This window comes from Rhincodon typus, chromosome 11, assembly GCF_021869965.1.
Source record: "Rhincodon typus isolate 14 chromosome 11, sRhiTyp1.1, whole genome shotgun sequence".
NCBI lineage: Eukaryota > Metazoa > Chordata > Chondrichthyes > Orectolobiformes > Rhincodontidae > Rhincodon > Rhincodon typus.
In genome coordinates, this window is record NC_063342.1 from 36136301 (window position 1) to 36152573 (window position 16273).

Below are 16273 nucleotides of genomic sequence, written 5' to 3' on the forward strand. Positions count from 1 at the left end.
TGCTTGGCCTGCTGTGTTCATCCAGCTCTGCACCTTGTTGTCTCAGATTCTCCAGCATCTGCAGTTCCTACTATCTCAGAAATAAAGTGTGTTTCCATGTGGCAGGTAGTGACAATCGGGTAGGTTTCAAGATTCTACAAACTCTGAAACAGTTCTTATAGACTGTATGGTGGCTAATTTAAGGAGGTAAGGAGAAAATAGGGAATTACAAACTGGTTAGTCTGCTATTAGTAGTTTAAATGCTGAAGTCCATCGTGCAAGTTTAACAACAGAGCTCTTGCAAAACAGTGACAGGATTGGACAGAATCAGCATGGCTTTACAAAAGGAAATCATGCTTGACAATTTTGTTGGAATTTGGAGGATGTAACTAGTACAGTTAATAAAAGGGAACCACTGGATGGGGCTTTGCTTGAACTTTCAGAGGGTATTCGGTAAAGGTCCCGTACAAGAGATTAGCATGTAAAATTAAAGCACATGGCTTTGGGGACATTGTACTGACATGGATATAGAACTAGCTGGCAGTCAAGAAACAATGAATAGGAATAAATGGTCAGTCTCAGAGTCAGTCAGTGACCAGTTGGGTACAGCAGGGATTAGTGCTTGGACTCCAGCTACATTCCATATATATTAACGTTTTAGATGAGGGAGATATAATACAAATAACCAAATGCAATATCCCCAAACTTGCTGTTAACACAAAGCTGGCTGGGAGGGTGAACAGTGAGGGGGTGCAGAGATGCTCCAGTGTGGTTTGGACAAGTTGAGTGAGTAGGCATATGCACAGCAGATGAAGTATAGTATGGATAAATGTGAAGTTAACAACTTTAGTAGCAAAAACAGCAATACAGATTATTTTCTGAATGTTGATCAATTGAAAAAGGAGGGAGTGCAATGAGACTTGAGTGTCTTTGCACACCAGTCACTGAAAGCAAGCATGAAGGCGCTGAAGACAGTGAAGGGAAATAGTATGTTGGCCTTCACAGCAAGAAGATTTGAGCACTTGAGCAGGGACGTCTTGTTGCAATTATGCAGGACCTTGGTGAAACCACACCTGGAATACTGTGTGCAGTTTTCGTCTCCGTATCTGAGGAAGGAAGTTCTGACTATGCAAGGAGTGCAGTGAAGATTTAGCAGACTGATTTCTGCGATGGCAGGACTGACATGAGAGACTGTATTAGTTAGGACTTCATTCATTGGGCTTAATTAGGGAGAGATCTCACAGAAACCTATAAAATTCTAACAGGACTAGACATGATAAACATAGGAAAGATGTTCTTGACAACCAAGGAGTCCAGAGTCAGGATCACAGTCTAAGGATTCAGGATAATCCATTTAAGACTAAGATGAGGAGAAATTTCTTCACACAGATAGTGAATTTGTGGAATTCTCTGCCATAGAAATCAATTTAGGCCAAAACATTGAATGCTTTCAGGGAGTAAGATCTAGTTCTCAGGGCTAAAGGGACCAAACAGTAGGAGGAAAAAGCAGGAACAGGTTATTGAATTGGATGATCAGTTATGATCATATTGAACGACACAGCAGTCTCAAAGGGCTGAATGGCCTAATCCTGCTCCTACTTTCTTTGTTTGTTTGTGTCTGCCACTTAAGACTAAGTTGAGAAATTTCTTCACTCAAGTTTGAGACACTTTGGAATTCTCTACTCTAGAAAGTATAGCTTTTCAATCAATGAATAATTTCAAGAACATGATTAAATGAATTATGGCCTCAAGAGCTAAAGACTGGATGGGAATGTTGGGGCGGCTGCAAGAGTGCAGACATCACTTTATCAAAATGTAAACCAGGCTTCAGGTGCTTAATATATACTTCTAGAAGTGCAATGAACAAAGGGGAGTTTGTAGATGGACAATACATGAAGACATTTGATAAAGTACCACATGAAAGCCAGTATCGAAAATAAAAGCTCAGTGTACTGGGTAAGATATTAGCATGGACAGAAGATTGGAAGAAAATGGAGTGCATGCATAAATGGATCTTTGCCTGACTGGCAGGAATCCACAGGGGTTTGTACTGTTCCTCAACTTTTAAGAAATTAATCAATGAGGTAAATGAGGGAAGTAAAGACATGGTAACTAAATTTGCAGATGACACAAAGATAGCAGAAAAGTATATTGTGATGATGACATAAAGGAAGTTGCAGAACTATATAGACAGATTTAACAAGTAGACAAAAATCTGGCAAATGGAGTAAATCACTTTGGCAGGAATAAAAATAAAGTCATGTATCAATGGAGAATACTGTAGAATTCAAGATGCAGACGTTTAGGTTTAAATGGAGTCACAAAACGTTAATATGCAAGAATAGCTTGCAGGTGGCTAACTGAATGCTGTATTTTAATGTAAGGGGAATTGAAGATAAAAATGTAATGCTGCAGTTAAAGAGGAAATTGGTGAGACCACATCTTGAATACTCTATGCTGTCTGGCTCTCCTTATTTAAGGATGTAAATGCATTGCAGGTGGTTCACAGAAGGCTTACTTGATTGATGAATGAGCAACTTATCTCATGAAGATGACTGGTCTTGTTTAGGAAAGTGAGGGGTGACTTGATTGAAGTGTATAAAATCCTGAATAATCTTGACAATGTATCTTATTGTGTGTTAGTCCAGAACTATGGAACACTTAAAATTACAAGTCGCCCTTTCAGGACAGAGATGAGAAGAATTTCTTTCCCTCAGAGGCTTGCCAAAACTGAAACTCTACCTTAGAAGGTGGTAGAGGTGGGGTTATTAAATGTATTTAAAGATAGGGGTGAACAGATTCTCATTAGGCAGGGGATTCATGGGGTTATTGGAGGTAGGTCTTATTGACCGACAAATCAGACTTGAGGTGCAGAATAATCTCCTCGTGTTTCTATTTCCTATGCTTGTATTTATTTCAATGTATTTATAAAAAAAAAACATGCAATATGCAACATATAACATGTATATACATAGCATAAAAATTTAACATTGAAAATGCCACGAGATGTCACAGGAAGGCTCTAATGCAAATCTGATTCAGCCATGTGACGCAATATTAATGCATATGGCCACAATTTTGATCAAAGAGGTAGGCTTTAAGTTGGGTCTTACAAGAGATGTGAGGGGCAAGGAAATTTACGTAGGGAATTTCAGAACACAAGTTCTGGACAGTTTTTAATAGTTGAGCAATTAAAATGGTAAATGATCAAGATGACGTAATTAGCAGGAGCAGATATTCAGAGGCTGGGAGGGCTGTTGACTGCCAAGATAAAGAAAGAAAATGTCATTAATGGCCAAGCAGCCATGAACCCAAAATTGGACATTCTAAATTGACCCACAGCCAAAGAAATCATGCCTGACAGAAAATTTGTCAAACTAAATTAAACTGTAGCTAGCAGATATCAGCTACAGAGAACAGTGGAAAATCAAGATCAAAGAGCTCAAAAGGTTCAAGGGTATGTATTGGAGAAGTGTCAATCAGAAATTTGGCATCTTGCCTGCCTGATTATGTGCACTTTACCCCATCCAGTATGGCAACAGTGACAGGTGTTGGTGCGAACTCATCAGATGATTTGAACCCAGCTCATGACCCCTTTGGCCAACAGCCACAAAACATCATGCTACGTCTAAGACAAGGAGAGATAAATCACACACCCGCCAGCCAACCCACAGCAAAGACTCTTGGCAGAGGACCACAAGGAAAACCAATAAGACCCAGGAGACCCACCTTCATAGAAGACAGCCAGCCCAACATCAGAAAGGGGCAATTCTAACTGCCCACTTCAAACACATGGATCGTTGGAGGTAATACAGAGTTTACAGAGCAGGCAACAGACCCTTCGGTCCAACCAGTCCATGCCGAACATAATTCCAAACTAAACTAGTCCCACCTGCCTGCTCCTGGCCCATATTCCTCCAAACCTTTCCTATTCATGTACGTATCCAAAAAGTCTTTTAAAGGTCGTAATTGTACTCACATCCACTGCTTCCTCAGGAAGGTCATTCCACATGCGAACCACGGTCTGTGGAAAAAAATTTTCCCCTCATGTCTTTTTTAAAATCTCTCTCCTCTCACCTTTAAAATGTGTCCCTTAGTCCTGAAATCCTGCATCCTAGGAAAAAGACAACTACCATTAACTTTATCTACACCCCTCATTATTTTATAAACTTCTCTCAACTTCCTACGTTCCAGTGAAAAAAGTCCCAGCGTATCCAGCAATTCTTTCAACTAAATTGAGAATAAATATTGAGAGAATTTGGGAACTGCTCACATGGTGTTTTTAATAAGGAACGTTTTGTTAATAAAAATGAGTTAAAATGCAAACCGAATTTTGTGTGCCTTTGACCGCCTCACCGACAAGAGCGCCTGGGTAAAGTATTTTTAAGACAAAAAGTAGTCGACATGTCCAAAGCACACAGAAGAGAGTTGAAATTAATGACGAAAATTTTGAAATTAAGTCATCGCTTAACTGGGAGCTAAGAGATCAGTGAACACAGAGGTGACGGATAAACAGGACTTTGACAGTAACAACTAGCGTTGTGAACGACCTCCACTTCAGAGGTAGTAGGCAGGAGGTTGGCTACATACATGTTGGAATTATCAGGTCCAGAATTAACATAGTAGGGTTCAGGGAGTCATATGATGAACTGAGGCAGCAGCAGGGCTGGACAATGCTACGCAGGTGGAAGTGCTGTTTGAAAGTTCACCCTGGGTCAAATCTACTATATTTATACCAACAAATTTCAATAAGTTATGACACACCTCTATGATAGTTGAGATTTGAACTCAGACATTCTGACCCAGAGTTAGGGACACCATCACTGTACCAAAAACCACACTGGGGTCAAATCATATATCAAATTAAGGGCAGTCTTAATCAGTATTAGATTTTGTGGTTAAGACTAAATACAAAAGCAGAAAAAGCAAATTGTATTGGACGTACTCAAAACTACAAAACATATCACAGACTAGAGATGTAGCATTGCATGCAGTTCTAAGTACCAAGTTTTGAAATGTAGGGCTATAGAAAGTATACAAAGAACATTCAATTAAATATCAGAAATGACAAACAAGTAATTTTGGCTGTGCTCAGCACCAGAACTTCTACTTATCAGTCACAAAAATGTAATTTTGATGGATAATACAGGGATTAAGTACATAATTTAAGCATACACATCAGTGCAGTACCAGATATGTGTTAAGTGATCAGAGTGCTATTTAAGACAACAAATAGAACTGAGGGCTATCTGCATTAAAAATAATTCCATGTCACTTTTTGAGAGGACAGTCCTTCCAGGATCTTGTAAACACCCATCCTGAAACACAATATCATCAAGAGAAATCATGCAGTCATGCTGTTTGTGGAGTTCAGCTATATAACAAACTGGCACCGTATTTTTCAACAAAAATCAAGAATGACTCCACTTTAAAATACAATTGAGTGACTATAAATTAATGAGACAACCTAAAGTTATGAACAGCACCATACAAAATGAATTCTTAAGTAGCAAGAGTCATTTTTGCCAACAAGATGTTTAACAATCAAAGGTTTTCTACATTATAAAAAAGGCACCGGGAGGTAAAACATTGAAAGACTATCGCTGTTTTCTGGATGAATTAACAATTCTGTGATTATAACCATACACTGATCAATTCACCGTACAATATAGTTTACATAAACACTGAATGGATGGTCAGATGCTTTGCACTGCAAGGAAGATCAAAAAGAACCACAGGAAGAATTCCATTGTTAAAGTAATGAAACTCATGGCAGATGGCACTCCTTCATATGTAACATGCAGGTAGGACTACTCACTTTCAGGATCAGCAGCTCACAATGCTATGTAAAGGAAGACAACAGAGGGAACTGGTATGGCAAAGAAAGTGAAAATCTTCAGAAAGAATTTCAGAAATGGCCTTGCAAAAGTAGCAGTGTCATTATTTAGTAATCAAACAGAAACAAAATAGAAATCAAAGAAATAGAATCAAAATCCTTACAGTGTGGAAGCAAGCCATTTGGCCCATTGAGTCCACACTGACGCTGCGAACAGCATCCCACCCAGACATACCCCATCCCTGTAACACTGCATTTCCCACTGCTAATTCACCTAACCTGCACATACAGTCACACAGCTGTACAGCATGGAAACAGATCCTTCGGTCCAACTTGTCCATGCCGACCAGATATCCTAAATTAATTAGTCCCATTTGCCAGCATTTCAACCACATCCCTCTAAACCTTTTCAATCACATACCCATCCAGATGCCTTTTAAATGTTGTAATTGTACCAGCCTTCACCACTTCCTCTAGCAGCTCATTCCATACATGCACCTCCCTCTGCGTGAAAAAGTTGCCCCTTAGGTCCTTTTAAATCTTGAGCCCTCTCACCTTCAAATAAGCTTCTGATTACTCGAAACTAAATTTTCCAGTTACTGAAGGAAAACTTTAGAAATGAATCCTTAAAATGTGGTACAAAGCAGCCAGTGACAACATTTGACATATTCTAAACTGTCATGGTTGAGAAAAAATGCTAAGAATGACATTTAAGATCAATAAAAGTGGCAGTTTGCAAATTAGTTTAAAGCCATGTCTATAATTCATTCTCGAGAATGACAGATCAAAATAGATTATAGGTTAAATCAGAATATGATGACGTAGACTTCTAAAGCTGACATTTTCCAAGTCTGAAATACTACTGCAGAAAAATTAACTCGAGCTTTTGACTTTTCTACAAACAAACATCAAGGTTCACAGCATCACTGCAAAGTTTTCAACAATCAAAAATATTTAATTATGAACAAAACTGTGAAAGCATAACATTAATGAGAAATTGGACAACTCTCAAATTCTAGTGGAGGACAAGACTCAATTCAGTAAATAATAATGCCAAAACAATGTATGTAAAACCAGCCAGCTAATAATTAAACACTGCAACATGCTACCTGCACTATATCAGAAAAATAGGAAACAAATACAAGTAACAAATTGAAAACCATCACTAGATAGAACGTAAAGTGAAGAAAGTATCCCACAACGGTGCATCATTCCAGTCTACCAACCACATGTATTTTGTCTCAGTTTACGAAAATATCCTATCCTTTTTACCTCGCCTACTTTCCCGTTTAGATGCACTAAATACTAACAACATGCCAATGTGGCATACGAATCGCCTGGTTACGTTACTTCATTATCACTGGACGTAAGAACTTGCGAAAATGCTGATGTGAATCCCACATTACTGCTAGGGCGCCGGGGGAAGCGAAGAAAACATTACAGTGTTACCTTCCCTGCAACAATATACCACGCTAGCCAAATATTATTGGCGAGACTCCAGTTGAAAAACGTAACATTTCCCGACGAATTTGCAAACTTGTTCAGTAGTGCCGAATCCTAAATGCCACTTCCGATGTTTCTCCCGAATAATGACTGAGACAAGCAATCAAGACAGGACAAGAGGAGTTCAAGATTGGATTTAAGTAGCGTTTCTGCAATACTATCATCAGGCCTGCATTAACTAACTCAATGACAAGCTGGATAATCAGAACTGCATTTTACTTACTATAAATAATAAACATTTCAACTTTTTTTAAAGGTAATAGATTTACGGATCCTTCACTCTTGCCCACTCCGAAGAGATCACGACCACCTCCCCCCCTAACCCCAACCCCAAAACCCCTCGCCCTGGTTTTGAATTTCTGTACCAAACAAAACAATTACTGGGCCACTAGCGGCTTTGCAGCTTAGAAACAGTTCCAATCAAGCGAATCTCCTCTCCGGACGGGACCGTTCCTGCTGATCGCTTCCCCATAACCTGACACCCCGGCCAGCACCGCCACCACACCGCGCCCCCCGACCCCCCGTACCTACCTGTGTCGGTGCCGATGTTCCTCCCCGCCTCCATGCACCATGACTCCGCCGCCTTGTAGCCCGGCGCTGCCGTCCCGTCCCGCCGGCCTGCCCTGCTCCACATGCGGAATGAGAACGTCCTGCAGCCCCAGGTCGAAGCGCCTGTGCTTGGAGGAGTCGGGCAGAAAGAAGATGGCCCCGAAACACAGGGTGATGAAGGCGCTGAGGATGAGCAGGAGGATGAATTTCTCCGACAGCCGCAGGGTGGCTCTGTGATGCGGGTAGAAGGAGACGGGCGAGCTCGGGCTCAGAGCTGCCAAGCGACGGCTCGACACCGGCAGCAGCGCGGGGCTCGACATCCTCCTCCTCCTCCTCCTCCTGCCACCGCCGCCGCCGGGTACCCGCCGTCAAACTTTAAAAAAAAACAAGAACCCGCCTTCGGGTATTTAGCGACCCGCTCGTCTTAGATATCACGCTGTCCGGCGGAGCAATGGAACTGGCTGAACTGCCGACATCTGTCCCGACCGTACGGTCTGATCTACTCCGATCCGGCCTAGAGCCTCCAACCGTCACCGTCCCTCAGACTGGCTCAGGCACGGCAACACTGCGCCTGCGCCGCCCCACGGCGCCTGTGGGGGAGGGGCGAGAGGCTGGGAGATCCAACCACGCCCCCTTCCCGGGCACGTTTTTCTGCGCAGGCGCGCGTCGCCCGGGTGACGGTGTGGAATATTGCCACTTTGCCATTTTACAGGTTGTTTGCAGCATCATTAGACCGACTACTGCCGCGGCACATGTAAGCAACTATGCCAAATTGATGCTTTAAAACAAGCTGTTCAGTCAGGGCAGCAGTCCAACCCGGGATTTTTGGCTCCAAAGTACGGACAGCATCACTGCGCCACAGGCGTCCTCCCTCTCCCCCCTGCTGCGACAGATATTTTCTCATCAACCGCGGGAGCTGGTTGGATGTGAACCCGGACCTCCTGGTTCAGAGGCAGGGACACCACAAAGAGCCATCCCATGCTATCACACGCTCTGCAGCAAGAACATGCTTTTCGCTTGTAGCAGGAAGATATGGCGCTATATTTGAATGGGAAATTTATTCAGAGAAAAAAAATCTTTACGCATGCAGATGTGGGGGAACAAAATGCTAGAAAACATAGAGTCAGCCTCATTGCAGAGAATTGATGTCTGTGGATCACGATGTAGGGTCCCCAAAGTTCCGTATCCCAGTACCTGGATTTTCCAATGCCCAGATGCTTGTTTCTTTGCCACAAACTGGAGTTATGTGTCAGAACTCTTTAAAATTCTCCATACAGCAGATTCTGAAGGAATTGCCCAGGAAATTGAAGACCTCCCGCGCCTAGAACGCTTTGGAAGAATTTGGAGGGTTCGGCAAAATTTAAGTAACTCGGGTTACTCAGGAATCAGTAGACTTTTAAAAACCTAGATAAACCCTTGAGTAACTAATCAAATGACCCAATTTAAAGTCCCCCAGACTCCTTACACCCTCTGCACCCTGAACCAAGAACCCCAACTCTACTCCCTGGACACAACTCCCTTCTTATCCCTCAGAGTGGCCACCCGTGATGTTAGAATTTTAAATAACAAAATATGGCAAATTGCTACTGAGAAAAATGGGACAGAGTTTCCCTCCCTCTGGCCAACTATCCTGCACTATGAAGGACCTGTCAGATCTGAAGAATGGCTCTGCCTTGCCAAAGCAGCCCTGATTGGAATCTCCAATCAGAAACATGAAACTATTCCTTTGGGTAAGAAGGAGCAGAGTGGTAATCTGCATGTGATTGCCACTGCTCAGAAAATCCAGCCCAACAATTCATCCATCATAGAGTCATCCATGCCAACTAGACATCCCAATCTAACCGGGTACTATTTGCCACTATTTGACCCATATCTTCCTATTTATATACCCATCCACGTGCCTTTTAAATGTTCTAGCTTGTTCCATAAATGCACCACCCTCTGCATAAAAAGGTTACCCCTCAGGTCCTTTTCAAATCTTTACTCTCTTACCTTAGACCTATGTCCTCTAGTTTGGACTCCCCTGCCCTAGGAAAAGGACATTGAATATTCACCCTCTCTATGCCCGTCATGATTTTATAAACCTCTATAAGGTCACCATCTATAAGGTCTCCGATGCTCCAGGGAAAAGAGCCCCAACCTTTTCAGTCTCTCCCTGCAGCTCAAACCCTCCAGTCCTCTTCACAGATACTGACCGATCTGCTGGGAGTTTTAGTTAATAGGTCCTTTAAAATACTGCAATGGATGCTTTTCATGCTGCTTACTTCTATAATTCTAACATGCCTAGAAGTGGCACCCATGGCTGTGGGTCTGGTGATTTGGAGAGAAATAAAGCCATTCTGTGCTACGCAACTACAAGTGAGATTCCTCAGTCACAGCTAAATTATTTCTATGGAGCTGTTGTGTGGAATAATTAAGGAAAGCCAGTATGGATTTTTAAAGGGAAATCATGTTTTAACTTGGAGATTCGTTTTCTGAGTTAACGGGGGCTCGATCGGAGTCTGGCAATGATTGTGGTATACATGGAATTCCAGAAGTTATTTGATGTAATTGTAGACAACAAACAGAGCAAATGTATATCTCATGGAATAGCAGGGACAGTAACAATATAGGTACAACATTGGCTGAGAAACTGGTGACAAAGAGTAATGGTTAATGGACAGAAGAAGGTGTGGAGTGAAAATATCCAGGGGTTGGTAGTAGGATTCTTCAACTATTTAATGCATACTAATGATCTGGACATTAATGGAGAAGGCATCGTAATGAACTGAGGAAGACAAAAGGACTTATAGAAAGAACTGCCAATGCTGGAGTCAGCAAGAACACAGTGTGGAGCTGGAGGAGCACAGCAGGCCAGGCAGCATCAGGGGAGCAGGAAAGTTGACGTTTCGGGTCAGGACCCTTCTTCAGAAATCAGATTGGGAGAATAGGAAGTCGAATGGCAGAGGAAATTTAAATCGGAAAAGTGAGAAGTTGTTGATTTTTAGTAGGAAGAACACATAGTGATAATACAAAATAAAGGATCTGATTCTACAGGACATTCAGGAGCAGAGGGACTTTAAAACATGCATAAGTCATTGAAGGTGGCAGGATAGGTTAAGAGTGTGATGAATGCAGTTCACCGTATACTGGACTTTATTAAGAAGGGCTTGGCAATAGGAGGTTATTTTAAATTTATATAGAACACTGGGCATCAACTGGACCATTGCATCCAGTTGGGTCAACACTTTACAAAAATTGTAAAGGAAAGGTTTGTGAAAATTGTTCCAGAGATAAGGAGCTTCAGTTATATAGATAGACTGGAGAACTTGGGACTGTGTTCCTTAGAGAAGAGAAGATTGAGACAAGATTTGATGGAGGTATGGAAAGCCATGAGGGGTCTAAACAGACTTCCCATCATGGGAAGGAATGAAAACAAGAGGTACAGATTTAGGATAATTGGCAAAAGAATGATGACGACATAAGGAAAAATAAAGTCATGCAGCGAAACGTTGAGATTCTGGAATGTACGGCCTGAGCATGTAGTGGAGACAGGTTCAATTGAGATATTTAAGTGTAAATTAGCTTATTATCTGAAAGGATAGATTCTGCAGTGCTACAGGAAGAAGGCTGAGGAGAGTCTCTTGGTAATTTTTTCCCTTAGAAATGCATGCAGATACAAAGAGCTGAATGACCCCTTTTTTTCCGTAATCATATTGTGGTGTATTTTTCTGGTTTCTTTTCTGCATGTGTGCTGAGTTAATCATAAAAACTCAGAAAACTAAATAAATAAACGTCTTGAAAAATGTTAGCACAGCACAAAAAACTAGTAACTCAAAAACAAACTACAACTGAAAAACAATCTCTAATAAAGGCTTGTGTCCAATGCCTATGCCATAAAGTGACTGAATATATTAAATTCCTTTTTATTACTTTAGATTTCAGGAGGTTTGCTAATATTTTGGAATCACATTACACAATTCAGTTTGTTTTTCTCTGAAACTGAAATCCCAACAGATTATATTTGACATATAAAAACATGTAGTTGTAATGAAAGTGCAGTGGGAGATAATCTATAACTTAAACTGCTTTTGCACTCAATATTCCGTTAATTATATTACAGGAGGAAAGTGTGTGCAATAGTGCAAATTTTGTATTGGTGAAATTAAACGTTTTTCAAAGAGGAAGTGAGCTCTTATTGTGAATCATTTATTTTCTGGGTAGACCTGGGATAATGTCTTTAAAGTAATTGGATTTTTGATACCTCCTCCAAGAGTTTGAAGTTTACGTAGATTCAGCAACCAAAAATAATCTGTTCTATAATTATCTATGTATATGTATTATAGCCCAGTGAGCATAGCATAGGCACATACTGAATTATTTATAGTATTACCTACGCAGAAAAAAGGCTCTGCACCAGACAGCCAAAGCTGAAATTCAAAGAATCCTTGATTTGAAGAATTTACGGTGAACAGAGAAAATTGGGGAAATTCAACCCCTCAATGGTATGTATAACATAAATGCCTTTCTCAACAGCACAAAGAGATCTATGGACACTCAATATATGAACCAACACTGATAAGATCAAAGATAGCAAGACTGTCCTCAGATACATGGACAATATCAACACGACTGGGAAGAGAATTTTGTGGAACTATCCCGCAGTGGACGTGTCTGCTGAAGAACGTCTTCTGACATATAATCAGAAGTGAGCAAAATAATAAAAGCCATCAACCAGATGAAAAGCAAAAAAGCTTCAAGTCCAACAATATTTATGGGTAAGTATTGAAACATGGGGGAGAGACAACTCTTAGATCAACACACTATTTATGAAAGTCTCACAGAAGGAAAATGTTTCAACTCAGTTTAGTGGTGAGTATGATCATAATCTTTAAGACAAATTGAACTGCAACACTGTTAACGTCTTGGAGTTGATGTTAACTAGAAACTTATCTGGACCAGCAATGATTATTTCCCTAATCAATGTTTTCAGAGATATTATTACACACGTTTGGAGGTTGTGGGACTTGGAACTGGATTTACCCGGACTAGAGGTAGGAACACTACAACTGCACCACAAGAGCTCCGTCTGGACCACTTACGTACATAGTGTGACTACACCAAAGTCTGCCCTCCATCTACAAAGCACAAGTCAGGAATATGATGAATTAATCCTGATTTGCCTAGATGAATGTGGATCTGACAGCACTCAGAATATCAACACCATTTGGACAAAACAAACCACTTGATTAGCACTCCATTCACACCCTAATCATTCACTCCCTCCACAAGCCACAATGGCAGCAATGTGTACCATATACAAGATGAGTTGCAGCAACCCCTTTAATTGTAATATCCAAACCTGTAACAACTAGCAGGTAGATGCACACAAGTAGCATTTGTTTGCGAATATCACCACCTGCACGTTTCTCAATCCACAGATCATCCTGACTTAAAACTATATCATTGTTCTTTTACTGTTGCTGGGCCAGAAAGATAGAGTTCCCTTCCCTACACCGTTGGTGTACATAGCACATGGGCTGCAGCAGATCAAGAAAACAACTTAACATCACCTTGTCACTTTCTGTATGTATTTGAAACAAATGTTGACCTTGCTAGAGGTCCTCAGATCCATTGAAAGAATATAAAAAGTTAAATAAATGACAGGAACCCACCAAAGTAAATAAACAAAGTCCAAATCCTTTATTATGTCACCAATCTGTAAGGTTCTTTTTTCAGTATGAAATCAATCACTTTAACTGTTCCATATGCTTTAATTTTAATCCTAAAATTATGCAAAGTTAACATGATGGTTTTACATCTGCCAGTCCATCTTTTATGTGTGTATTTTAATACCCAATTCCCCAGCCAGATGGGCTTTTGGGCCAAAGGCAAATTATAATTGGTTGGAAAATTTGAAATTTACAAACCTGACAAAAGTCTTGGCAATGACTTCAAAGAAGATTTCCAATTTTGCCTAAGTAGGAGGACATAGTATCTCTAACAGTATTTGCATTTGATCTCACTTGGAGGTATTCTTTGTATTAATTATGTTTTATTAGTTCATTTTACGAAAGATTGCTACATTCTTCTATTTATTGCTTTATTTGAGTGTTCAGCATAATTTTATAAGGTTTCAATTCTATTGGCATGGGGAATATTGATATTCAGCAGAATGTCATTGCTAAAATGCTAATTCTTACACATACTCTGCATGCTTAACTGAACATTTGGCCTCACTGAGGATTAGTTATGGGAGTCACAGAATATCCAGTATGATGGAGAAAGGTAAAAATAAAAACAATGTATCCAATAAGAAGAGATAGTAAGAACTGCAGATGCTGGAGTTAGAGATAACACAGCATGGAGCTGAAGGAACACAGCAGACCAGGCAGCATCAGAGGAGCAGGAACGTTGACATTTCAGATCGGGACAGAGGTTCCAGATATTTTCTAATCAATCTGCTCAGGAAACGTTTCTACACACCTCTGAAACAGGTGGGACTTGAACTCAGAACCTTGGTTCAGAGATAGGGATGCTACCACTGTACTACACAGGCCTTTAATAAATTCTATAGCTGTTTGTTAAATAACTAGTAGTTGAAGGTAATAAGATAAAACAGGTATTGGATATTGATTAGTAAATTCTAACTTAGCTGCTTAAGGGCTATTGTGGCATAATGGTTGAGTCCCAGCTCTGAGCTGGAATGCCTAGTTTCAAATTGCACCTGCTCCAGAAGTATGTCATAATGTTTCTGAAAAGGGTTATAAAAAGCAGCTAAGGGGTCTTGTGGTGCAATGGTAGTGACCCTACCTCTGGCCCAGAAGGTATTGGTTCAAATCTCACATACCGCAAATATATATCATCACACAACTTAACAGGTTGATTAGGGAAAATGAAAACCTACTTAGATGCAGAAAGTATTTCATGGGTATTGGGATGTATTATTACTCCACTCATGAGATTTTAATTTAATTTCCTAGTTTTCTTTTATAGTTTTGGTTTAAGTTACAGCTATTCTAATGTGCTACAGTGACAAGAGCAGACTAGTATCGGAGAGTTTGAACGAAAAGGAGAGGCTGAATATGCCAGTGCTATTTTCCCTGGAGCAAAAGGAGGCTGAGAGGTGACCTTATAGATACTTATGAAATCATCTTAAGCCCATGGATTGGGTGAATAACCAAGATCTTTTCACCAGGGTAAGGGAGTCCAAAACTAGAGGGCATAGGTCTAAGGTTAGAGAGAAAAAATTTAAAAGGATTAAAAGGGACCTAAGGGTAACTTTTTCACATGGAGGATGGTACATGGATCGAATGAGCCGCCAGAGGAAGTGGTGGGGGCTGGTACAATTACAACATTTAAAAGGCGTCTAGATGGGTATATGAATAGGAAGGCATTAGATGGATATGGGCCAAATGCTGGCAAATGGGACTAGATTAATTTAGGATATCTGGTCAGCATGGACGAGTTGGACCAAAGGGTCTGTCTCTGTGCTGTACATTTCTGTCACTCTATGACTGCATGATTTATGCGGCAATTAACTCCCCTCCTGAGAGGGTAGGTGATGGCCTTGTGGTATTATTGCTAGACTATTAGCCCAGAAACACAGCTAATGTGTTGGGGACTCAGGTTCAAATCCTACCACTGCAGATGGTGGAATTTGAATTCAATAATTTTTTTTTGAAAGTCTGGAATTAAGAAACTAGTGATGACAATGAAATCATTGCTGATTGTCAGAAAAGTCCATCTGGTTTACTAATGTCCTTCAGGCAAGGAAATCTGCCATCCTTACCTGGTTTAGCCTACATGTGACTCCAGATCCACAGCAATGTTGTTGACTTTCAGTTGTCCTCTGAAATGGCCTAGCAAGCCACTCAGTTGTACCAATCGCTCACAAAGTCTCAAAGAAATGAAACCAGCGGATCACCTGGCATCGACCTAAGCACTGGAAAAGTCAATGTCAGAAACAGCCCTGTCAACCCTGCAAAGTCCTCCTCACTATCATCTACAGGTTAGTGCCAAAATTGGGAGAGTTGTCTCACAGACTAGTCAAGCAACAGCTTGACATAGTCATACTCACATAATCATACCTTACAGACAATGTCCCAGACACTACCATCACCATCCCTGGATATGTCCTGTCTCACCAGCAGGACAGACCCAGTAAAGGGGGCGGCTCAGTGGGAGACAGTTAGGAAGGTGTTGCTTTAGAAGTCCTCAACATTGACTCCGGACCCCATGAAGTCTCATGGCTTCAGGTTAAACATGGGCAAGGAAACCTCCTGATGTTTACCACATGCCATCCTCCCTCAGCTGATGAATCAGTACTCCTCCATGTTGAACAACACTTAAAGGGAGCACTGAGGATGGCAAGGGCACAAAATGTTCTCTGGGAGGGAGATTTCAATGTCCACCGCTAAGAGTGGT

The 16273-nt window shown here is 40.9% G+C and overlaps 1 protein-coding gene and 1 long non-coding RNA gene across 4 annotated transcripts in view; one reads left to right on the forward strand and one right to left on the reverse strand.

The window, feature by feature from the left end:
- Positions 1 to 8462, reverse strand: part of man1a2 (mannosidase, alpha, class 1A, member 2) — a 122826-nt gene extending 114364 nt beyond the window's left edge. The window contains exon 1 of one of the 2 annotated variants that reach the window (XM_048603235.1): positions 7850 to 8462. In XM_048603235.1, coding sequence (XP_048459192.1) covers positions 7850 to 8187 — 338 coding nt within the window. In that variant the 5' untranslated portion in view covers positions 8188 to 8462. The remainder of the gene's footprint in view (positions 1 to 7849) is intronic. The other variant, XM_048603234.1, reaches the window with a different exon arrangement.
- Positions 8463 to 8531: 69 nt separating this feature from the next.
- Positions 8532 to 13460, forward strand: LOC125484447. 2 transcript variants are annotated; one of them, XR_007263278.1, is made up of 3 exons: positions 8532 to 8621; positions 12383 to 12718; positions 12840 to 13460. It is a non-coding gene; the product is annotated as an uncharacterized LOC125484447 (long non-coding RNA). The 2 variants fall into 2 exon arrangements; XR_007263277.1 differs by having other exon boundaries at positions 12383 to 12624.
- Positions 13461 to 16273: the final 2813 nt, after the last annotated feature.